The sequence below is a fragment of the Pollachius pollachius genome, assembly GCF_949987615.1.
Source record: "Pollachius pollachius genome assembly, chromosome: 1".
NCBI lineage: Eukaryota > Metazoa > Chordata > Actinopteri > Gadiformes > Gadidae > Pollachius > Pollachius pollachius.
The window spans coordinates 13,314,933-13,340,349 of record NC_136934.1 but is presented as its reverse complement, the minus strand read 5'-3'; the positions used below and the strand labels follow the sequence as shown (position 1 = coordinate 13,340,349).

The 25,417-nt window shown below is 45.7% G+C and overlaps 1 protein-coding gene across 1 annotated transcript; it reads left to right on the top strand.

The window, feature by feature from the left end:
* Positions 1-197: 197 nt before the first annotated feature.
* On the top strand, positions 198-25,112 carry cltcl1 (clathrin, heavy chain-like 1). The gene is made up of 31 exons (XM_079744333.1): positions 198-338; positions 4,867-5,074; positions 6,783-7,051; positions 7,637-7,798; positions 8,151-8,264; positions 8,364-8,537; positions 8,658-8,855; positions 9,176-9,376; positions 9,721-9,873; positions 10,184-10,306; positions 10,834-10,971; positions 11,068-11,232; positions 11,704-11,884; positions 12,154-12,317; positions 12,595-12,720; positions 13,327-13,469; positions 13,637-13,871; positions 14,159-14,281; positions 14,395-14,540; positions 14,683-14,866; positions 15,230-15,422; positions 16,116-16,273; positions 16,740-16,904; positions 17,594-17,869; positions 17,987-18,136; positions 18,231-18,362; positions 18,762-18,872; positions 19,236-19,406; positions 19,782-20,003; positions 22,939-23,014; positions 23,255-25,112. The coding sequence occupies exons 1-31, from the start codon at positions 297-299 to the stop codon at positions 23,374-23,376; spliced, it is 5,025 nt and encodes a 1,674-aa protein (XP_079600459.1). The 5' UTR covers positions 198-296; the 3' UTR covers positions 23,377-25,112.
* The last annotated feature ends 305 nt before the right edge of the window (positions 25,113-25,417 follow it).

The window sequence follows — 25,417 nt, the reverse complement described above, 5'->3', positions numbered from 1 at the left end:
TACGAGCGCTCTAAATTGACTTATTTGATCACATATGGTTAAATCGTAATTTATGGGCACTAGTTTTCTTGGCGGAGGTGCAGAGCTTTGGGCTGAGGAGTGTTCTGGGGGGTTGCTGAATGGGAGCAGTCATTTGATTCGTGTGACATCAACGCAAGCCTCCCAGACTTTCCCTGCTCATCATAATTTAGTTTTGGGACGTATAGGGCACGTACAGTGAAAGCCCACATACATTCATTTTAGTGTCCCCCTCCCCTTTCCTCCATTGCGGATTCTCCAGACAGAAAGCCGCAAGAATGGCTCAAATACTGCCGATACGTTTTCAGGAACATCTGCAGGTAAGGATACGAAAAAATCACCAAATGAATGACTGAATGCTTATTTTTTTTGCACAGTTCCACCTCCGTGTGTCTACCGACATTCACACGGCGTGTCGCGATTGAATGGGATATGGAAAGGGGGTGCAGGGTGGTGCTCGATATAGCTTCAGGCCTAGTTTTCTCCTGGCCGGCAGATGATGACTTGTACAAATTGAATAGTCAGCTCGTACACAGCTCTATGCGGACCTCACCAATACGCCGCAATTGCGTGCAGTCGGACCACGTCGCTCGCTGTCAGATATGCGGTTGTATTCCTGCAACAACGGCGCTGTTTTGACAGTTTGTTGTTGTCGCCGTGTGGACTCAGCTGGTCGGGGGGGTTAAGATTGGTAGTGGATACTGAGTGACACTTGAAATGTTGCCCTGCGGCTACTCTTGCCACTGTCATGAAGCCCGCTGCCCAAGCTGACCGCGGAATAGAGCGTTTACTACAACACGCAACCCAATGCGGTAGTCCTGCCGGCGTAGGGTTTAAATGCCCGTGTCACCTCAGAAGCATGATTCAGTGAAATGTAGGCCGGGTGGGAATAATGGGACAACGCCATAGCCTTTTCTATACTGGTACGTATCTGTTGTAAAACATGATCATGTTAACGGTCGCACTGTGAAAGCGACTAGACGGTGTGCGTTAGGCTGCAGTGCTACTATGTATTTGCTAATAAGACTAGGGAACGTGGGGGGCTAGTTTGTTTAGGGTTTCCTTGAAGACGCCTTACTGCCGCAAAATACAAACTTTGTGACGCGTTTGCACCGGTTTGCTCCCCCTCCCCTTTTATATAGCCCGTTGTTATGGTAACACCAGGCAGTGAAATGGCCTTTCAGTAGAAAGAGCTGTGAGCCACAACCCCCCCACCCACCCTGCTCCCTTCCTCTTGCCAACAGTCCCACTTCCTGGGCCATAGATTCTCAATCCCCCAGACTGTGCCAGCCAAGACCCCACAGAATACCAGGCTACCATCACCCTTTTAATATGACGAACAGAAACACCACTGCACCAGACAGTGTTCCTCGTAATCCCTGACAATTCCCTGTTTGTTTTGTGTCAAACTTCTCAGGGCTACTCACTAACTTCTATGACATATCTTCCAAAACACATAACATTGATAAGAGCCATACTGCTTCTCCCTCCATTAATATGGGGAAGTCACGTCCTTGCACCAGACATAGCCCCCTAGGTTTCTCCTGCCCGGTCAAATATGCTTGGAATTTGCAAACCCAGGACTTTGGGCCTCAAGTTGTTTAGCTTTTACTCCCCTCTTGACCTGGTATTTACAGCTCCGATTTTTTGCAGTCTATCCCCCATACTATCTATCCCCGGTTAGAAATCTTGTTCTCAGGCTCACCTGTAAGTCACTCTGGATAAAAAAGACTCGCACTCAATGTTACGTTAGCATAAGGTTTACTAGATTCTAGTGCTGTTAACCTGAACCCAGTCCCAGGTATTTTCAGAGTTGGTGTGAGATCTGTTGCCCCCATCATGTCCAACCTATAGTAGGCCATAATTATTCCCCCACTGGGCACACAATGTGGAAGACTCTTAAATGTATGGTTCCAGTTGTTGGAGAAGTGAAACTAGCCAGTTTGTCACGCCACCAGATAACTAACCTTTAGAGTCGGTAAACGACATTATGCTTAGTTTCAGCTTCTTATGATTAATTGCTTCAAGTCACTACACTTCCACTAGTCCTGGATAAACTGTGTCTATATCATTTAGCGAGTTTGTAATATGAAACCATCCGTCATGTCACAAACTTCTTCAACCAACATGTCAGATATTATGGACAATGTCAGTCATATCTGATGGTTTTCCAGAAAGTGGAATGTTGGGTGTCTCTAAAAATAATAAATCAAGTTCATGTCAATCACTTGAAAGGAACCTGAGGTAGAGGCGATCAAAAAGGCCTCCATCAGGGGGGAGGTGGGCCTGTCCATCAACGAAACACTGCCCCTGTGACTAACGAACAGACGTCAGGAATAGATGAGGCTAGCACTTCTTCTAACAAGGTCTTGCAAATCTCATCAGCACAGGAAACAGACCAAGCAAGAGGAAGTGATTTCCTAATTTCACAGCAGCTGCTGGTCACCTTCGGGATGTGGGCCTGCGACCGGTTAGGGTTAATCAACAGGGACGACATGGATGAGTGAGTCACATTGGGCGGACATATGTGTCAGTCAGTTGCATGGGATGTTAACATTAACACACTCCTATCAGTGCAGTCCATTTGAAATCTGTCCTGCATCGTGTTCCTACCCTAACCGTGACCTCGGGCGACTGTATTGAGGTGTGCATGTGTGGAGATGAAGAGTGTTCACAGGAGAAAGTCAGGGATTCAGCACAGAGATAAAAGTGATAATAATGGATATTTTGGTATGGGTGTTGAATAAATATTGTGTGAAATTTTGATTCAGACCCCAGATGACAATTCAAAATATATCAGGCCTTCTGTATTGCTTTCATATATTTTACTTCCTGTGTTTGCGTTGATGTGCTTGTTTGTTATGGTTTAAAAGTGCTGAAAAAGCCATTTCAAGCCATTGTTGCATCTATAAGTATAGCGTTTTTTCAAAATAATGTTTTTTCGCCTCTTTCATGTTTTATTTGAAAGAGGCGATCCACCTCAATATTGTAAATATTGAAATTAAGGTGAATTTACCCCCTGCTCCTGAAACTATGCCAATGTGTGTGTGCACGTGGATAGGAGTGCTGTTTTTCCTGTAAGTCAGTGACTTGCATATTGCTCAAGGCGTAAGTTACTGGAAGTGCGGTAAAGCCTTTTCTTTGAGTCAAACCTCCTCCATTACTTCTCCATAGCAGGTACACACACACACACACACACACACACACACACACACACACACACACACACACACACACACACACACACACACACACACACACATTGATCTTTCCAATAAAAGATTACAATACAAGATTTTTCCCTATAGCTTAACTACATCCATACGAAAATGCAAACCTTTGATCCTCTACCATCAAACAAGTGCTCCTGTGACATGGAAATCCTTCATGGCAGCCATAGTCTTTATGCAGGGGTGGGGACAGTCGTTGAGCCACAGAGCGTACCCTGGCCCTGACCATGCTCTTTTTGTGTCTGTCGTAGTGCAGTTGAAATGATTGAAACGGGACCGTGCGGTCGGGACTGCAGGCCAACAGGCCAGTAGTAGATAGTACTGGCCTTGTGAGCACTGCGAAGATTCCTTTCCTCTTGCCTCAGTCCTGCATAATAGAGGCTGCTATACCCAGCCTGACCATCTGAACGAGGCTACCCGCTCCGTGTTGCCCTGTCAGTCCCTTGATTGTGTACCAAACAAATACATCTTGTGTTTAATGCTCGATCAACAGAACAACTGTTGACTTATGGCTGTTTCGTCATGCCAGTTAGGTCTTTTTCTGTTTTAAGATGTATCATGGATAATATTTATAAAGACTTCAAGTCCCGAGGCTCCTTCTTGTTCGGACAGTGAATATGCTATTATTACACAAATAAGTACTATGATAACTCTGTCAGACGTTGATACTCAGTCACTTTCTCAGTTCGGATACATACAACCCTCAGGGGGAATTTCCAGACAGTTGTCTCAGACCTGTTAGCTAAACCTTGTTCTCACCCCAGAATATTTATACAGCTGGCACACTACAAGCTGTATGGTTGTCAGGCCACCAACCCTAGGACGCAGATTCTTCCAGATGTTGCTGAAAGAAGTAATACTCAATACTGCACTCAATACTGTAAACAGGGAATTGTTGAATGGCTAGTGTTCTCTCATCACCGACAGCGTACATGAATGCTGCAGTCAACACTATCACCAGCTATGTGGGGAGTATAAAAACTATTTTGAGTTAATATCCTGTGTGCCCACGGTTGCACCCTGGGTGGAATCACTAAGAAGCCCCCTTGTCTGGGAAACATCCATTCAAGAATATCTCTGTAAAAGTTGACCAAAACCGCTGTTATAATGGCAACACGAGGCGCCTGCATTACCAACTTTACTACGGTTTCCTTTTTAAAGCTATTTTTAGTAAGGGCTGTGTATTCTCACGACGATGATGTAAGACTCTTATTCCCTTTAGAGTCGTGCAGTTAGGTATTATTTTACCCATTCATCTTTTCCTCTCCTGTTTGTATGTGAAGCAATCTTAAATCCTACTATGTGTGCGAAACACACACACGCATGCTCATGCACACACACACACACACACACACACACACACACACACACACACACACACACACACACACACACACACACACACACACACACACTTTTAATAATCACTGGGCCTTTTATCCAATATCTAGCCATACATCCCCATTTACTTCAAAAGGCCTACAGCTCAAAATCACTGATCATGATGAACTATAATTTGAATCGGTTACCCAGTCCTAATGGGGAGTCCCCTAATACGCTGATCAAGTACTGCTTGAGGCTGTGATGTCTGATGAATGTTTGGTTGGGCTTCTTCCAGCTGCAGAACCTGGGGGTGAACCCGGCCAACATCGGGTTCAGCTACCTGACCATGGAGTCTGACAAGTTCATCTGCATCAGGGAGAAAGTGGGCGATCAGAACCAGGTGGTGATCGTGGACATGTCCGACCCGACGAACCCCATCAGGAGACCCATCTCTGCTGACAGTGCCATCATGAACCCAGCCAGCAAGGTCATCGCCCTCAAAGGTACCCGCGTCAGCACTGTAGACAAGAGTCCAGCTGACAGATGCTACCCCCCTCAGACCGTCCAATAAGTCCTATGTTGTAACACCCATTAGAAACAAATGGCTTGTCTGCTTGAGTGTTTGGGATGGTTTGTTAGCTTAGCTCTCCAAACATGAGCTTAATGGAACTAGGGCCGGTTTCAGCCCGAAACGGCAGTTGGCACGGTATTGTATTATTGCCTCTTTTTGTTGTTGTTAGCAGCAAACACATTAACACAAATCCTCTTGCTTTCCTGCTGCTATAAATATGTACCGCACACTCATCTCTATTGGTTGAGTGAATTAGATTTGTTGTGCAGTGTAAATACATTTTCTTCTGCATAATCCCACCCCTCAAGCACACCCACACATACAAAAGCACACGAACCGATCACAATTATGAAGCCATAATGCCAATACTTCTCTACAATCCCCCCCCCCCGAACCCCCACCTCCTCCTCTCTCTCTCTCTCTCTCCTTCTATATCTCGCCCTCTCTTGCTGTTTCTCTCCCCCCAACCCCTTCCATAACGGCCAATCCCCCCGGTCATCGTCTATCTCCCTTTTCTCCCTGGCTGTCCGTCTATCTTTCTCTACCTGGCTGTCTGTCTCTCTTCCCTCAGACGGTGAGTTGTCCGACCGCCTGACTCCGATGTGCCATGTCACAGTAGCCATGTCATCTCTCATAAAAGCTTGTCGCCTATACTTACCACCATGGAGAAACCAACACATGCACTAAAATCACGCACCCAACACTCTACACCTTCTTCTCGTGTACCACATCACGATTTCAGAATCTGGCGCTCCATACTTTTATGAGAACTATACATGTGTCGGCATGTTTCATGTTTTTCTGTGAAGCATTTGTCATGAAAGATGGGACACAATGAACAAGAGTGTGATGGGAACGTGTGGGAAAAGCGTGTGTACCAGATTAACTCATATCCATGTCTAGATCTCTTCATGCAGCTGCGTTTGAGGTACGCCATACACATCACATCATTGTGTGTGTGTGTGTGTGTGTGTGTGTGTGTGTGTGTGTGTGTGTGTGTGTGTGTGTTCATGGGGGTTTGTCAGCCTATAGATCTGTGTACCTAATAAACATTCTCATTGACTGAGATCATGATTCTAGCTAATGTAACTATAGTCACAAAACATGTTCTCTCATTTTACTTTATTTAAAATCTTTAAAGTTGATTTGATTTGGTCTCTCCAGATATTTGCAGTGATCTCTGCACAATTTCTAAAGATCAATGTTTTACAAACCCTTTGGCAAAATAAACCTCTTACCATTGCAAATGTACAATTCATTTGAAATGTATCAAATTCAAGTTTTCATATTGGGTTATATGCACTGTTAATACACTATATAGGTGTTTTAACAGAAGTATTAAATGTACACGCATAACTCACATTATGACAAACTCGAAGCGGTATCATCTCTCTGTGACCAGTGGTTTGATCCCCTTTAGAAACTGAAAACAGGACACCGAAGCCATGTAACCCTTCGAATCCCCTCTTCAAAGCCTCTTCCAGGCTTCACTTGTGGTTTCACGGTCTGTTGAAAGGGACTGGGTCCCACATGTCACTTCTTGGACGACGATGCACAGGCTCTGGTTGTTGTCGTCGTCCAGATCCATTCCAGCCGCTTGTATTTCACCCTTCTGCATCTCCTCACCTTCACTCCCTCAGCCGCCAAGACTCTGCAGATCTTCAACATCGAGATGAAAAGCAAGGTGAAGGCCCACAACATGACTGAGGAGGTCATGTTCTGGAAGTGGATATCCGTGAACACCGTCGCCTTGGTGACCGAGGCCACTGTCTACCACTGGAGCATGGAGGGGGACTCGCAGCCCATCAAAGTGTTTGATCGTCACGCCAGCCTTGCCGGATGTCAGATAATCAACTACAGAACTGACGAGCAACAGAAGTGGCTGCTGCTGATCGGGATCTCTGCACAGGTATGCACGCACACACACACTCAGGCTCACACTCACTCTCTCTCTCTCTCTCTCTCTCTCTCTCTCTCACTCTCTCAACCCCACACAGATGCGCGCGTGAACATGTACGCGCGTGCAAGAAGAATTCAAACATGAGAGTATAAAAACAGAATAAAAAGAATAAAAGCAACAAAGACGGGGAGAATGAATATGGAAAGTTTGAGTGAAATGGGTATCTTCTCCTTCTGACGCATGCTCAAAATCCTGCCCTCTCTCTTGCCAATATGTGCACATCTGAACCGCCCCATTCCAGGCGTTCCGGGGTGAGATCAGAAAGCCTGAGAACAAGGTTTATACTCCAGTGACTCAGATAATTTATAGCAGGAATGAATCTTAATATCTGCAGCTTGCCTTTAGGAATCAATGATCCCCGAACCTCTTCCAACCCCTAAATGACAAAATCCTTCTGTATTCACAGTGTGTCGTCCTGGACAAACGTGCCTGTTGAATCACCAAACAATAAACATTTCTCTCACTCCCATGAGTCTCAATGTCATTTTCATGTTTTATAATACTCATTATATTCTATATTGCTCCTGTGTGCAGCAAAACCGTGTGGTGGGGGCCATGCAGCTGTACTCTGTGGACAGGAAGGTGTCTCAGCCCATTGAGGGTCATGCTGCAGCGTTCGGGGAGTTCAAGGTGGAGGGAAACACCACCGCCTCCACCCTCTTCTGTTTTGCTGTGCGCTCCCAGGCGGGCGGGAAGGTAAGGTCCTTTGGAGAACGTACAGGAATGTGGCAAATCCCTTAAAATCATGTGTAGAACTCTGGAGACTTGGTGGTCCTCACCACACGCACAAAGCAGGCTCCAGTTTAACAGTTTTTTAACAGAGAGCTTGGTGTCTCATAGGTCCTATTTCGCAAAGCTGTGTTATTTTGTGCTGATGCACAGAACTGGGAGACCTGTGCTATTCATGGAGAACAAAATGTAGTTGGATATGTTATTGTAGGTTATTTTACATTAAGACTATGTGGACTTTACTGCAGACTTCCATTTTCCCCTCTTGGGATTAGTTTTGCCTGACACGGCAGCGCCGGCCGTCTCTTCTCTGTTCCAGTTGCATATCATCGAGGTGGGTCAACCGGCAACGGGCAACCAACCGTTTGCCAAGAAAGCGGTCGACGTCTTCTTCCCACCGGAGGCCCAGACAGACTTCCCCGTAGCTATGCAGGTGAGGAGCAACTGTTGTCTAGATGAAGCCTTCCCCGACCACTTCAAACATCCCTCGCGTCGCTGACACACGTATCACACGTATTTCGTGGTCCCCCAGATTGGTACGAAGCACGGGGTGATCTACCTGATCACCAAGTACGGGTACATCCACTTGTACGACCTCGAGTCCGGCGTCTGCATCTACATGAACCGCATCAGCGCCGAGACCATCTTTGTGACCGCGCCCCATGAGCCCACCTCCGGGATCATTGGGGTCAACAAGAAGGGGCAGGTGAGGAATAATTTAGTCGCTATTTTATATCAGTCGGCAATCCACCGTAAAGGAAATGTCAGAACAGATTTTTTGTTTGTTTAACAATTTACTTAACTTTATTATTATTTTTTTTTGTAGGTGTTGTCTGTGTGTGTGGAAGAAGAGAATATAGTCAACTATGCGACCAACGTTTTGCAAAACCCAGACCTGGGCTTGAGGATGGCTGTGAGGTCAAACCTAGCTGGGGCCGAGGAGCTGTTTGCCAGGAAGTTCAACACTCTGTTCGCCCAGGGAAGCTTCTCTGAGGCTGCTAAAGTCGCTGCCTCTGCCCCTAAGGTACAAACCAACACACGTATGCAGTCAAAGATTAACTCTCAGAATGGTGTCATTTTTACCTGCCAGAGTGGAACATCTACCTGCCAAGAATTGTTTAGTTTGTGTCCCTGATTTATTTTTTGCTGCAAATGGTCTTATCTATCAATCATTGGCTGGTGGAGGTGTTCATTTTGAATCCTGCCTGTATTAATCTAACTGTGGCACAGCTTCTAATCACCAAAATGTAAATATTAGCTCATTCAAAATAGCCGTTCAAATAGTGACCTTGTGTCCCGTCCAATTTTTCTGACATCGCGGCCTCGCTGTCATCCCTGTCCCAGGGGGTGCTGCGGACCGCAGAGACCATCAGGAAGTTCCAGGGGGTCCCGGCCCAGCCCGGCCAGGCCTCGCCCCTGCTCCAGTACTTTGGCATTCTCCTGGACCAGGGCCAGCTCAACAAGTTTGAGTCCCTGGAGCTGTGCAGGCCCGTGCTCCAGCAGGGACGCAAGCAGCTGCTGGAGAAGTGGCTCAAGGAGGATAAGGTCTGACGTCGTCTCCACATGCGTTTCCCATTTCTAAACAAACCCTTTGTCTAGCTTAGTTTTGCTTCTAGTCTTCACTAAGTGCAGTCTTTCTCTGTGGTTTAGAATCTGTTGATATCCTGAACTGTTATTGTAAAAGATTGATTGATCAATTGATGAAGGAAACCTTACCGCAAATGTACCTAATGTGTAATGGAACTGCTAAGCTAACTTTGAAGTTCTATCCAAAGGCACAAGCAGCACCTGATTCTGTGTCTAACACTTCTCTATCTCTAGAGGCTAAATAAAAAGGTAGGGTTCCTACACAACGATTTTGAGAAGTGACTGTTGGTGTCCTATTTCAGCTTGAATGTTCAGAGGAGCTTGGGGACCTGGTGAAGGCTTCAGACCCCACCCTGGCCCTCAGCGTGTACCTCAGAGCCAATGTCCCCAATAAAGTCATCCAATGCTTCGCTGAGACTGGACAGTTCCAGAAAATAGTGCTGTATGCTAAAAAGGTACAATTCTTGCTTCAACTTAAGAACAGAGAAGTGTTTGTGCGGCTGTGTGTTTGAGTAGTGTGTGTGTATTTTGAGTAATGCGCGTGTGTCTATGGTAATTCTAATACAATTACTCTCACTTATCCAATAAGCAAACACATATGTCAAGTTAACATGTTCATCATGAAACTTGCCTCAGATCTTTGTTATCTGTGTGCAAGTGTCTGGGTATCAATGTTCGTTTACGATTAACATTTAGTATGCTAATCATAAATGACCATGATAAAATGTAGGTTTAATTCATCTTAATACTATATTGTTATGCCAGGTGGGCTACACACCGGACTGGATCTTCCTGCTGAGGAACGTGATGCGGGTGAGCCCAGACCAAGGGCTGCAGTTCGCCCAGATGTTGGTCCAGGATGAGGAGCCCCTGGCTAACATCAACCAGGTACAACACAGCGTCTACGGCCAAAACACCGAATCACTCGGATGCTCATTGGTACCCCTTCTGCCTTTCTGTTACTCTCCTACACGTAAACCGCATATCAGTACACACACGCACACACACTTAACAATTGGCCAGTGTGGGAGACTCCCATCTGTGTTGTGCCAGATGTGGCAGCAATGCCAGGAATGCAGTGACTTTTTGACCCCCCGGCTCTCCTGCCTAAGCCCCATGCTCCCTAGCCTCGTCCCATCTCCACCAGGAAGCCACCGCTGGTGCTCGTAAGCTTCAGCTGTGTGCCTTTTGCAAATCTTGTCAAAAGTGCAGATCAAAACCATCTGGACAGCAGGCCCGTGCTACTGAACACCCAACCCAAAGAGGGCTGTTTTAGCCCCTCCTATTCCCTGTGGTTCGTAAAGATGTATGCAGAACGTCATCCCAAGAATCCTAACCTTTCTCCTGTGGAATGTGCTCTATCTCCCTCCCCTGCTCTCTGCGGCCCTCTCTCCTCTCCCCGCTCCCTTCGGTAGATAGTGGACGTGTTCGTGGAGGGCAGTCTGATCCAGCAGTGCACCTCTTTCCTGCTGGACTCCTTGAAGAACAACCGCCCCGCCGAGGGCCACCTGCAGACACGCCTGCTGGAGATGAACCTCATACACGCCCCTCAGGTAGACCCATCCGACATCCCCAACGGGGGGCGGGGGCCGGCAGCTACCGCACTGTAACAGGCCATGTGCTGAGTCAGTGCGCTCCTCTCTCTGCAGGTGGCAGATGCGATCCTCGGGAACCAGATGTTCACTCACTACGACCGGCCCCACGTGGCCCAGCTGTGCGAGAAGGCAGGCCTCCTGCAGAGGGCGCTGGAGCACTTCACCGACCTGTACGACATCAAGCGGGCCGTGGTGCACACGCACTTGCTCAACCCCGAGGTAAAGCCCCGCCCCCTGAAATAAGATTGGGTATTTGTAACTTACTTATTCACTGAAGGCTACTGCGTCATAAGCATGTTCTAAAAAGATTCACAGCCTGCAATATTTATATTTACATCATTTAGCAGACGCTTTTATCCAAAGCTACTTGCAACCATTGATGATGGAGTTAATCATGCAAGGCGATGGCCAACTTGTGTGGAGCAGTGAGGGTTAGGTGTTTTGTTCAGGCACACTGCGACAATCAGGTACGAGGAGCCGGGGATCAAACTAGCAACCTTCCGGTAACAAGTCAACCTGCTCTCCCTCCTGAGCTTAGCCGACCCTGAATCCTGTTGCTGTTCTTGTTTGTTGTTTAAAGTGCGACCGTTGGCTGCATTGGTCGAGGATTGCGTCCTCACCAATCTGACCAATGGTGAAGTCACATTATGACCGCCGTATTTCCATTTGTTGTGATTGTCCCGCTCCAAGTGGCTGGTAAACTTCTTCGGCTCGCTCTCGGTGGAGGACTCAGTGGAGTGTCTGCGAGCGATGCTCTCCGCTAACATCCGGCAGAACCTGCAGCTCTGCGTCCAGGTGGCGTCCAAGTACCACGAGCAGCTGGGAACCCAGACCCTGGTGGAGCTCTTTGAGTCCTTCAAGAGCTACGAGGGTAGGTTCCAGGGAGATAAAGAGAGAGGGAGGAATCGGACTGTAGCGTACGCCTGTCATGCAGTACAGCAAAGTGAAAGAAGAGTCTGGAGAAATGGATTGTAATAACCACAAAAATGTATATAGTTGTGTCAATTATTGGCTTTATGTATTTGGTATTTATATGAAAATGTATGTTTTGTGTTCACACAAGACGGTATGTTTGTAAATGAGACTAGATTGAGAGGAGATTCAACGTTGTTTTCCCCCACTGTTTTGTCTCCTTTCTAGGCTTGTTTTACTTTTTGGGGTCGATTGTAAACTTCAGCCAAGAGCAGGATGTTCATTTTAAGTACATCCAGGCTGCTTGTAAGACCGGCCAAATCAAAGAGGTTGAGAGGATCTGCAGAGAGAGCAACTGCTATGATCCAGAAAGGGTCAAAAACTTCCTCAAGGTACAACATTCTCTCTAGTACTTTATTGTGACCGAATCCATGACTGGTGTCTTATTTTGTTCTGTAGACCTTTCGCCAAACACCACCTTATATGTAAACATTAAAACATTGACGAATAAACTTTCATCCACAAAGCGCCTCTGTTTACAGTAATCCCTCTTTCTAATTTGAAAAAATAAAAACACACGTATGTGTGTTTCCTAGTTAAGGCACAGCCAAAAAATGTATTCATCAGATCGAGAATATGACGTGTCAAGTCGTCATTTCTGTTATTCAGGAGGCTAAGCTCACAGACCAGCTCCCCCTGATCATCGTGTGTGATCGCTTCGACTTCGTCCATGACCTGGTTCTCTACCTCTACCGCAACAGCCTGCAGAAGTACATCGAGATCTACGTACAGAAGGTACCGCAACGGCAGCTTTTGGGGCTAGATATTATTATTGAAAAATGTCTACAATAGGGCCCCTTTAATTATTATCATTAACACCTCTTCAAAATAATGATTCTGAAATGCAAAGTATGCACTTTGGGCCAATCGATAATCTCTAGCAATAGATATCAAGCCCCCGTTCCCCTCCAACCGTTCTCTCTTTGTTGATTGGTCTTTCGGAAGATTGCCCCTTGTTTCTTCGCAGCAGCTGGCTTCTGCTATGTCCCCGCCATTTTGGATTTGACTCGCCGCACAAAGTACTTTCACTAGGGGTCTGGATTACTTTATATACCAGGAAGTGCTTCGCTTGGGAGAACCATTAGCTGCATCAATAATGGGTCATATCGAATCTGCAGATTTTCCTTCCAGCACTTTATGGTGGAGAGATGTTACAGGTTTCAGATTTCAGGGTTCCCACGTCAGATTATAATATAGTAATACTCCTCAATTAACTCTCACTGATGTGTCCGAGGACTAAGGCAAAGTAGGGTTTGTACAACTGCACCACTTTAAGGCCTGCTCACCCGGTCGAGCTCCATGTACGAGGTGTGTTTGAGATGTGTGCTGCTTGGCCTCCAGGTGAACCCCAGCCGACTGCCAGTGGTGATCGGGGGTCTGCTGGACGTGGACTGTGCCGAGGACGTCATCAAGAACCTGATTATGGTGGTGCGAGGCCAGTTCTCCACCGACGAGTTGGTGGAAGAGGTGGAGAAGAGGAACAGGTATTTGTTATAAAGGATAACTGCTCTATATAGATATGTTACTGCTACAAGGATCCCATAATGTTGAGGTGTGTGTGTGTGTGTGTGTGTGTGTGTGTGTGTGACCTATTTGCTCAAGTTTACGGGACCCTGCTTTGCACCACGTCACACTCTTGCTCTCCTCTCAGGTTAAAGCTGCTGTTGCCGTGGCTGGAGTCTCGCATTCATGAAGGTTGCGAGGAGCCCGCTACCCACAATGCCTTGGCAAAGATCTACATCGACAGCAACAACACCCCCGAACGTTTCCTGAAGGAGAACCCATTCTATGACAGCGCTGTGGTGGGCCGCTACTGTGAGAAGAGGGACCCCCACCTGGCCTGCGTGGCCTACGAGAGAGGCCAGTGTGACCTGGACCTCATCAAGGTGAGGGTTTCGCTATAGCTGACTCTTAGTCGTTATAAGGTTGACCAAATGTTGGTGTTATTGATGTATATATAAATATAGAATAAAATGATGATTATTGTTATTATTATATACTAATGAAGACAATAATTATGATGATAGGAATCTGAATAATATCAGAATCTGAATAATAGTCAGGATGTAATAAATATATAAATGAATATAATACATTGATGACAATTATTTATACTACTTGTGCTGTTGGTGTTTTTCAAACTAATATATAATTTCTTTGTCATCTGATCCAGGTTTGCAACGAGAACTCCTTGTTCAAGAGTGAAGCTCGCTACCTTGTGCGACGGAAAGATCCAGAACTATGGGCCACCGTTCTGGAGGAGAGCAGTCCCTACAGGAGGCAGCTCATCGACCAGGTGGGGCTCCTTCTGTGAAACACGTTCACTGAAACAAACGACTAGTCCAAAAAAGGCAGCATACACACAAAAGAAACTGACCCTAATTTTCATGTTTTTACCCCGATGGCAAGGTGGTACAGACCGCTCTGTCCGAGACGCAAGACCCGGAGGAGGTGTCGGTCACGGTCAAGGCCTTCATGACGGCCGACCTGCCCAACGAGCTCATAGAGCTGCTGGAGAAGATCGTCCTGGACAACTCTGTCTTCAGTGAGCACAGGTGCGCCAGACCCTCCAAGACGTCTCCTGACTTCAGGGAGGAAGGCTCAGTGTTGTAATTAGAAGCTGGTGTTAAACTCTAGGGGGGGAGGCTTTGGAAGCGTGCCAAGTCATTAAATCTCTCCATTTGACTCCACGTCCAGAAACCTCCAGAATTTGCTGATTTTGACGGCGATCAAGGCCGACCGCACGCGCGTGATGGAGTACATCAACCGGCTGGATAACTACGACGCGCCGGACATCGCGAACATCGCCATCAGCAATGAGCTCTTCGAGGAGGCCTTCGCCATCTTCAAGAAGTTTGACGTCAACACCTCGGCCATACAGGTGAGATAAACGCACTGCCTGTCCAACCGTCCTCCGCCATTAGTCCTGCTTTTGTATTTCACCCTTATCTCCCAAAGCGTGTTTTATTTATTATATATAGATAGATAGATGGATAGATAATTTCTTATTTTTTTATATATGTATACATATATTTTTTAATATAATTATTTCTTATTTTGTTATAATGTATACTATTTGTTTTTGATTGCTTTTATTTAAAAAAATGCTGACCTTTTTGTTTACACAAACATCTCTGAAACCCAACCTAGATGTCCTTGAGTTCAGTACAGTTCACAGAAGCCACAAAAACAGAGAAGAAAATCAATCACCATAACAACTTTACCCGCGGGCTCCTCCCTCCAGGTGCTGATCGAGCACATCCAGAACCTGGACCGGGCTTACGAGTTTGCAGAGAACTGCAACGAGCCGGCGGTGTGGAGCCAGCTGGCCACGGCGCAGCTCCACCGGGACCTGGTGAAGGAGGCCATCGACTCCTACATCAAGGCCGACGACCCCTCGGCGTACATGGAGGTGGTCAACGCCGCCAGCAAAAACAGTACGTCCTCCCGTTCACACCACACGCATGTAGCGCCGGACATAGTAGAATTAGGGTTACCAGATTGGGCGGGAAATCTGTCTCAATCTGGCAACACTGAGTAGAAGAAGTAGTAGTACGGTGTTTCGGTTGTCCCTGAGGCAGGCAGTGTTGATGGCTCAGCCAGTGTGTGTAACATCCATTTTGTCACGCTTCATCCACTATCAGTGTGTGTAACATCCATTTTGTCACGCTTCATCCACTATCAGTGTGTGTAACATCCATTTTGTCACACTTCATCCACTATCAGTGTGTGTAACATCCATTTTGTCACACTTCATCCACTATCAGTGTGTAACATCCATTTTGTCACACTTCATCCACTATCAGTGTGTGTAGCATCCATTTTGGTGACATACGGCACACCGTTAGTAGGTGAAGTGTGACAAAATGGATGTTACACACAGCGGTAGTGGATCAAGTGTGACAAAATGGATGCTACACATACTGGCTAAGCCATCCACCCTGCCTCAGGGACAACCAACACGTCCCTACTACTCAGTGTTGCCAGATGTTACTATGTAAAGCGCTTTGACTGTCCTGAAAAGCCCTGTATAAATGCGATGAGTTATTATCATAACATTGTTATCGTCATAACATATTATCATAACATTGCCATCGATGGTCACACCTTTTTCTCTTCTCGACCCGTAGATAACTGGGAAGACTTGGTGAAGTTCCTGCAGATGGCTCGGAAAAAGGCCAGGGAGTCGTACGTCGAGACGGAGCTCATCTTCGCGTTGGCCAAGACCAACCGTCTGGCCGAGCTGGAGGAGTTCATCAGCGGGCCCAACAACGCTCACATACAGCAGGTGAAAACACGCTCACACCTCGTCTGTTTTCCATGATAGAGTGTGTTGTATTGGTATAATACCACCACGGCTCTTCAGAAAAGGCACTGTTTGTTTCGTTGTTGTTCTGTGGAGTCCGTTGGGCACAATGAGTTCAGATCCAGGAATAATTCTGAAGAGAAATAGTCAAGAATAATAAAAATAAAATACAATCAGCACATGCATTCAATCTAACCAATTCATACACACAAATATATATATAATCATCAAATATAAACTATAAACACTTAAAGTGAAATCAGAAATATTGTGAAGTTAACAAGGTATATGCATAGGAAAAGCGTAAACAAGGGTAAATAAATATATGCACAGCGTGAAGAAGGGTGTATTTCTATATAAAAAGGGTGAACAGGGCTGTAAATGTGTATGTCAAACAGTGACCCAGGACACGTATGTAAAGGTAATCCCGCTGGCCCTCTATGTCCAGGTGGGCGACAGGTGTTACGAGGAGGGCATGTTCGACGCGGCCAAGCTCCTGTACAACAACGTGTCCAACTTCGCCCGGCTGGCGTCCACGCTGGTGCACCTGGGAGAGTACCAGGCCGCCGTGGACAGCGCCAGGAAAGCCAACAGCACACGCACCTGGAAGGAGGTAACCCTTCCCAGCTGGAACGATGCACCCACACGAGGCAGTGCACTGATGTCGTGATATTAGTGTGCAGTGGCTGTTGCCTTATCATGCATGCTGTCATCAGATGCCAAGTGGTCCGTTTAATGTGTATTCTGTATTGTGTTGCACAGCTTGAGCTTAGTTGTGGTTTTAGGGATCAAATAAGTATTGGTTTGATGTAGGCCAATGCCCAGGCTGACGCCATGTTGTATGGGACCAGTGTCGGTATGGGAATTCATCAGCCAACCATCATTCTAATCATGGGGAAACTGCAGAAAAAACTACAATAGAGGAACTTGATTTCACCAATCAATAATTGCTGAATACAACCGTAAAGATAATCAACACCACTTGTATCATGATATTACCATGCAGTGGAAACCTATTAATACATGCTGACTGGTCGCCCCCCCACTAATGCAACTTGGCTTGTGAAATATTTGCCGTGAAAACAAGTAGCAGTAATAGTTTGAGACCAAAATAAATATCGGTATAGTATGGGAAGATGGTAATTATCATTGGATCAGCTTAAGAATCATCCTCAATAATATTTCTCCTTTTTGTTATCATCATTGCGAGAAAAAAAACAACACGACAGAGGAACTTGACTCAACAAGTGAGGATCTGATGATTCCTCCAGAAAGAGTAAACAACCCAACGCGTCTCCCCAGGTGTGCTTTGCGTGCGTGGACGGTGAGGAGTTCCGGCTGGCCCAGATCTGCGGCCTGCACATTGTGATCCACGCCGACGAGCTGGAGGAGCTCATCAGCTACTACCAGGACCGGGGCTACTTCGAGGAGCTGATCGCCCTGCTGGAGGCGGCGCTGGGCCTGGAGCGCGCCCACATGGGCATGTTCACCGAGCTGGCCATCCTCTACTCCAAGTTCAAGCCCCAGAAGATGAGGGAGCACCTGGAGCTCTTCTGGTCTCGGGTCAACATCCCCAAGGTGCGTGGGTGTGGGTCTGGATGTGTGCCGCCGTTATTAGTGTGTTTTAAACATGGTACTGATGACGGACGCCATTGCACATTCTTACTGACCCGGTGTTTGTTGCCATGACTTCAGGTGCTGCGTGCAGCAGAGCAGGCTCACCTGTGGGCGGAGCTAGTGTTCCTTTACGATAAGTATGAGGAGTATGACAACGCCGTCCTCACCATGATGTCACACCCTACAGACGCATGGAAAGAGGGTCTTTTCAAAGACACCATCGCCAAGGTAATGTGCGGTGGAAGTCGCTCGTCATAGGTCAAGCTGTGTCGTCATTACTCGTTTCTAAAACGTGTGTGTGTGTGTCTCTCTGTTTCTGCAGGTTGCCAACGTGGAGTTGTACTATAAATCCCTTTCATTTTACCTGGACTTCAAGCCCCTGCTCTTAAACGACCTGCTTGCTATCCTGTCCCCGCGGCTAGACCACAGCCGAGCTGTCACCTTCTTCTCCAAGGTAACGGACACGCATTAGATCAATTATTTTATTTTATTAGATTTTTCAAAGGGATACGCCGTTTCGTTTATTCAAAATGATTGCCAGTCACAACACCACAAGGTTGTAGTTTGTCCACAAAAACACCAATAATTCAGCCTTACATTCGGCGCTGTGTCTATTACTGTTACCTCTGATGCGCCGCTGGCACAATTATATTAGCGGACGCTTCTGGGTGGGTGGTCCGCGCAGCGGGAAACCTGCTAGCGGTGCATCTAAGGTAGCCTGACAATCCCAGCTCAGAATATAGAACCGGGTGGGACAGGCCTCCCTCTTTAAGTTTCACCTTTGACATTGATGGCTTTCTTTTATGACTGGTGTCCTGTTTGCCATGATGGTTGTCATGGCGCTGGTGCTCAGGTGGACCAGCTGAAGCTGGTGAAGGCGTACCTGAGGTCGGTGCAGAGTCACAACAACAAGGGGGTGAACGAGGCGCTGAACGACCTGCTGACGGAAGAGGAAGACTTCCAGGTGCGTCCCCTCACACCTGCTGCACAGCCACAAAATAAAGATAGTTCAATTAAATTTATTTGTATAGCCCCTAATCACTGTTACAGACTTAAAGCGCTTAACAGGCCAAATATTTATGACAGAAGATACAATTATTCTGATTTAAATGATTGTGTATGAATTAAAACGCTCGTATCAGCTTTATGCCCCCCTACCCTTATCGCTGTCCTGAATTTTCTTGAGGCCTCCGCGATAACTCCCGCGGCCACTAGGGGACACTGATGAGCATGCACTACCAGGGATACACACGCCGTGTCCCTGGGGTCGGTTTGATCATGAACACTAGGTCATTTGTTTTGCCTTTGCCTGTGTATGGTCTTATAGGGCTTAAGGGCGTCCATCGACGCGTACGACAACTTTGACACTATCGGACTGGCGCAGAGGTTAGAGAAGCACGAGCTGATTGAGTTCAGACGGATCGCCGCCTACCTCTACAAGGGCAACAACCGCTGGAGACAGAGCGTCGAGCTCTGCAAGAAGGACAAACTCTACAAGGTACCAGGCCCGACCTTAACACAGCTACAGGACATATCTAGTTCACGGGTTAACCGCATTTCCAGGTGCCTCCAATAGGTGGCAGTGTTAGCCTTTTTTGCATTGACATCCCACACTTCTCCTGAACATCCCATCAGTACTCCTGAACTGATAGAGGATGACCACATGTAACGGTGCTGTAGGTAATATTCAACAGCAATAATTGGATTTTAATTAGTTAGAAAATCACAGCCATCTGTCGGCTCTTAGTGAGTGACATGCTCTGTGAAAATAAGTTTAGAGTTGACTGCACACCTGCATGGGGATAGTTTATTCCCCAGTTTATTATTCCCACATCACAAACAACGGGTTGACCGTGACCATAAATTTTCCCAGGATGCAATGCTGTACGCGGCCGAGTCAAAGGAGGCCGAGCTGGCCGAGACCCTCCTCCAGTGGTTCCTGGAGGAGGGGAAGAAGGAGTGCTTCGCCGCCTGCCTGTTCGCATCCTATGACCTGCTGCACCCCGACGTGGTGCTGGAGCTGGCCTGGAGACACCAGATCATGGACTTCGCCATGCCCTATTTCGTCCAGGTCATGAGGGAGTACCTCGCCAAGGTGGGCTCCAAAATCCCTCTCTCTTTTTCTTTCTTTCTCTCTTAATTTTTAATTGTATTCTATCCCTTCTTTTTCTTTTCGTTAGTTTGTTCTTTCTTTCTTTCTTTCTCGCTCTCCTTTCTTTCTTTTGTCTCTTTCTTACTCTCTCCTTTCTATCTTTTGTCTCTTTCTTACCCTCTCTTTCTTTCTTTTGTCACACTTTCTTACTATTTTCCTTTCATTACTTTCTTTCTTTCTCTGTTGCTCTTCCTTTCTTTCTCGTAATTGTAAACATTGCCACAAGAGTGCTAATGACTTTGGAAGGAAATGGTTTCCGTCAGATGTGATTTGCTCCGTGGGGTCATGCCAGGCCCTCTCTTTGCGTTCTTTTCCAGGTTGATCAGTTTGCTGAGAAGGTGACGGTCTCTGGGCCAGCTTTTTTTATACCTCTTTTGTGTTCTGTTTCTCTAATTCTGTCGTTACTTATCCAAGAAGGATTCTAATTGACTTTCATAAGACTAAATATACAACAACCTAACTTAGGCAACGGTTTTAACTCAAGTCCTGAAGAACTAAATATATATATGTGTGTGTGTGTGTGTGTGTGTGTGCGTGTGTGCGCATGTGTGTGCGTGTTGCTAGTTTTAGATTCAGTCACTTGCATGTTTGTGTACTCATGTTTTCTCTGGTTCCCAGAGAAGGTTAGTTCAAACAAGCAAAGCACTTCAAAGTAAGCAAAACATAGAATTGTAATTGAATAATGGTTACAATTTGCAACATTCAGACAACAACCACTGACTGTATTTGAAATAGCTCCCTTGTGTGGACTTGATGATAAAGCAGTAATTACACATAGCTTTTCACCATGTCACACCAGACTCTCCATCACCACACTACTCTTTGTGGGGATTTCGGTTCTACTCTGTTACATGAGCCGAGGGTGGGATGTCCATTTCCTGGCCCCGAACCTTAAAGACTCTGCATGCTATAGTTCCTCAGGACAAGATGTCGCCCACTCACATCTAACCCTTACCTCCTGGTGTTTTTCTCTTTATCTTTAATCTAAAAACAACATCTCTGGTCATGGATAGATGTTTCCTGTAGTACTAGTAGTATGAGTAGTACTGAATGTATATATTGACGTGTGAGGTTACTTCCCAGATGTACAGCATTATAACACGGTACTGGATAATTTTGCTGATTGTACTATAAGGAGGGAAATATAAAATGAGATTTAAAATATATTGATCCCAGGCGAGAAATCTGGGTGCCACAACAGCAAGTACAGGACAATAGAATAAAAAAGAGAAAATCTTCAAAAGAGATTCTACTCAAAAAATATTCAGAATAAGTGTAGTGGAAAAGTAAATGCTTAGATAAATATATACATTGATAGTTGAGGAAGACATTATTTCAAGCTTACAGTTATAGACGTGATGATGCAAACCTATGAAGAAGATGGATGAAGAGAAAGGACAATGCTTGTAAGATGGAGGTCCACCTTCTCCTCACCCACAGTTGGCAAGTGTTTGCCTATAATAATGGTAATGCATCTGTGCTCGCCTGAAACCATTAAGGACTGAACACCAAGCCTGACAGTCATTTTTCTCTGTGCAGCGCTTTTAAGTTTCCATCAGTTGTAGTCATTGATTTTTCCTTTTTCCAGGGATCTGCCTTCTTGTCTTATAAATCACACTAGCCTGTTAAGGCTGTAAGCTTGCAGGCAACTTCTGTAGCCCTGAGGTTAGAAACTCATGACTTCTGTTTGCTTAGACTGTAGTTCCACCGCTTGAGCCCGAACCTCTGGCAATGGAGGTGTTTCACCAGGGATCGCAGTGGATTCCTTTTTAGTATTATAGTCAATAAGAAATTATAACAATTATTTTTATTTTTATTCTGATTGCTTTCCAATAAGTATATTTTTTACCAAATATTTCATTAACTTTAATCTTTCAATAACAGATGTGCATTTAATTGGATTAGTATCTGTATTTGAAACATGTAATTTGACTTGCATCAGATTCCTTCCTGGATCCCAACCATTGTTTAGCTCTTTTATCTGTGCTGTCATTTGTATTCCAAAAGCACAGTGCTCGAAAATACTACCTGGATTATTTTCAGAATTTCAAAACGGTTGCCACATCACCACCCCATAAGTAAATAGAAGGGCTTGTCGACGATAAACGCACCACACAAGACCGCACTTTTAACCCTCTTTATAACCACCCAGTTACATCTTACCTACAACAATAAATAGCATGCATGTGTGAGCTAGCCTATGACGCTCATACAACAGTATGTCTCCGGGACTCTGATTTAACCATGGAAACATGGAACAAAACTAATCCTACACTGGGAAAGAAATCCAATCCATGTTCTTAAGAGTACTAAACCAATCGATTTTTAACCAAGCCACTCACCTCTCTTGCAAGCTTTAGTGAATAGTCTGAAACCGTTTTGCATGGCATCTTTAAGGTAGCATACGTATCGTGGACTATATATACTGTAGCACTGCTATTTGTTGTTTGAGAATTGTTACTGACTGTGTTGTATATCGCATTGTATGGTAGGTCTGATGTTTTCACAGTTTTTTGCCATAGATGTAAAATGTCAAAGATAGGTTTCCTGGTTAGCAACTTGAGTATTATAAGAGATTACTTGAGATTACTACAGATGTCAGTTAATTATGATTTTAATTGGATTCAAATGCTGGAATCCTACCCAGGAACCATCTTTTATCGCCAATATTTTTTACTGGCATGTCACATCTTCCCCCCTCTGGAATGTAATTAATCCTTCTTATAAAAGACAAACCGCATAGGTATTGGGTTGTTAAGACGTTTACAGGAAACTTTGTTTTTAACATGGTGGACATTCTCCAACTTGTCCAACTGATTATTGTCAGATTTCTCACCTCATTCAGTTTCATTGTGTTTCCTTCTCTCTACGCCTTCAGGTGGATAAGCTGGAGGAACTGGAGAGCCAAAGGAAAACTGAAGACGAGGTCACTGAGCCCCAGCCAATCGTGTTCGGTACGTCCCACTGTCCGCACGCCAGCCATTTGTACGATCGTTGCTAAGGAAACCACGATGTTAATTTATGTCGCTCATCACTCTTTATGCCTTGGGTTACACGCTCGACATCTGCGGGGACATTGGGTTTTATCGTCAGCCTGATTTTATGGGATTTAATTTATGGATGAGAAGATGTTCGATAATGTTCAAACACAAATCCGTCAATGTGTGTGTGTGTGTGTGCGTGTGCATCTACAGGTCAACAGCTGATGCTGACCGGCACCACGCCGGCTGCTGTGACTCCCCAGGCGCCCTACCCAGGCTACGGCTACGCCGCTCCGGGCTTCCCTCCTCAGCCCGCCTACGGCTTCAACATGTAACAACCTGTCACCTAACCAGACCCCCCCCCCCACCCACCCTCATGTCACCGCTGTGAGGCACCCACATTCCCTGCTAGATGGAACTGACACGCCACACCTGGGCCCCCCTTTCCCCATTACAACATCACACACTTTACTCGACAATCCTGTTCCCCGCCCTTCCCCTGTCCCTCCCTCCACCTCGCTATAGATACGTCCCCCACCCCCCCCACCCTCCCTACATCTCAGTTCCCATTCCCTGCGATGATGGACAGGAGCGAGGTCTGAGCTGACCCGTTGCAGCCAGTCAATATAAAAGATAAAATAATAATACATTATAAACAATAACACCGCATGATGTCGCCTCTCCACCCCCCGAGACGGAGGAAGAGGAGAAAAAATAAAAACAGAAACAACCATATACCCAGGAGAGGGTTCATGATGTGAACCACTCTCCCCATCCGGCTACCCCCCTCCCCCCGTTCCACAGAGACTTTATCCCCCCGCCCCACCCTCCTGCCCCCTTCATAAGGAAACAGCACTGTTGAGAGACTTGAATACTGAGCAGCCAGGGGGGGAGGGAGGGAGTGAGTTGGTGGGTACGGCGGTGTAGCGTCTGCCCCTATCTCGCGGAGCCCTGCAAAGGCCTTCTACTTCCATGAGGTGGCAAAACTGGGTCATTCTTTTGTTTGTCGTTTGTATTCACAACTGCCCTGTGTCTCCGATCTGACAGCTACTGTGCAATAGACCTTTTTTTTTTGTTTGTTTTTTTTTGTTCATTGTTTCATTTCAGTTTTGGGTTCGTCTTTTTTTTTTTTTTTGCAATAGGTACCTTTTTTTTGTTTTCTTTTTTTTCGTGTGTTTGGAGTGCAACGCAGTGTACGTTCACAGAGGTTTACTGAAACACTAGAGGGGTCTGACGGTCGCTGTACTGTACTGTATGCGCTGGTGTTGCCTCTGAAGCAGCACTCGATGGGTTGCGTTGGGGAAAGCAGAGAGACACTTCATGAGACTCACCTTTTCACCTCTGGTCAGAACGGGAGCTGCCGCTGCTGCGGCCGGTCCTCCATTAACCTCCGCGATACTGGAATGTAAAAGTCTTGAAGAAGGTTAATGAGTGAGGGATGATGATGAATGAGAAATAAGGAAAAAAAGGTGAACCATTTGAAAGCAGAAAAAAATGACAACCGTGAAACAAAAAACTACTATATGCTGTTGTCTGTGCATGTGCTGCCAAACTATATTGCTGCAACAAGGAGCACAATTTCCATGTTATACTCAAAGTCTATCAAGTATTGCTAATGTTTCGTCGGAGAGAACCTCGAAGCTCATGAACTTCCTCCTCACTCGACTAACCGAACACTGACGAGACGCACCAAGCAAGCAGGGAAAAGATGAAACAGGGAAATATAGTTCACACGCTTAAACCCTGGTGTCCGTTTGTTCAAAAATAATAATTATTGTACTGAAAGCAGTGTGTAATTTAAGATATGTTGAGATAACTAATCAAAAAAGTCAAATATTATGAAATACCGTATAATGTATTGTCTATAGAGTATTGTAGTCTTAAGAAATGCATAATGATTCTTTTGTAAGAAAAAGTACAAAATCCCAAAAAGCAGGATACAACCAATAAAAACGCTCCAACCAGCCTATGGTTCAGTAGATCTTCTTCCTCTCCAGGCAGCCAGTGCTTTAGAAGAGCATTTTTGTTTGTGGTTTTGTCATCTATGTGTCCACTATAAGCCTGTAAATACTTTGCCATAGCACCATCGTGTCAACTTTTGGATCGATGTTCCCAAGACTAGAGCGAAGCAGAAAACCATTTAGCTGCTCCACAAGCCCTTCCATTATCTGCACAAGTCATGCATACAGAAAGATAAATAAAAGTTTACACACACTGTTGTCTGGTGGTTATTATGGGGCTTATCAATACATAAAGCCTCTATCCCCTACCCAAAATAACTATTGTATAGAGAAATTGTTTTGTAGATGGCCCTTCTAAAATGTCTGTGATCTTATACTAATGTCTGTGATACTTATACTCTTTAACAGTATTGAT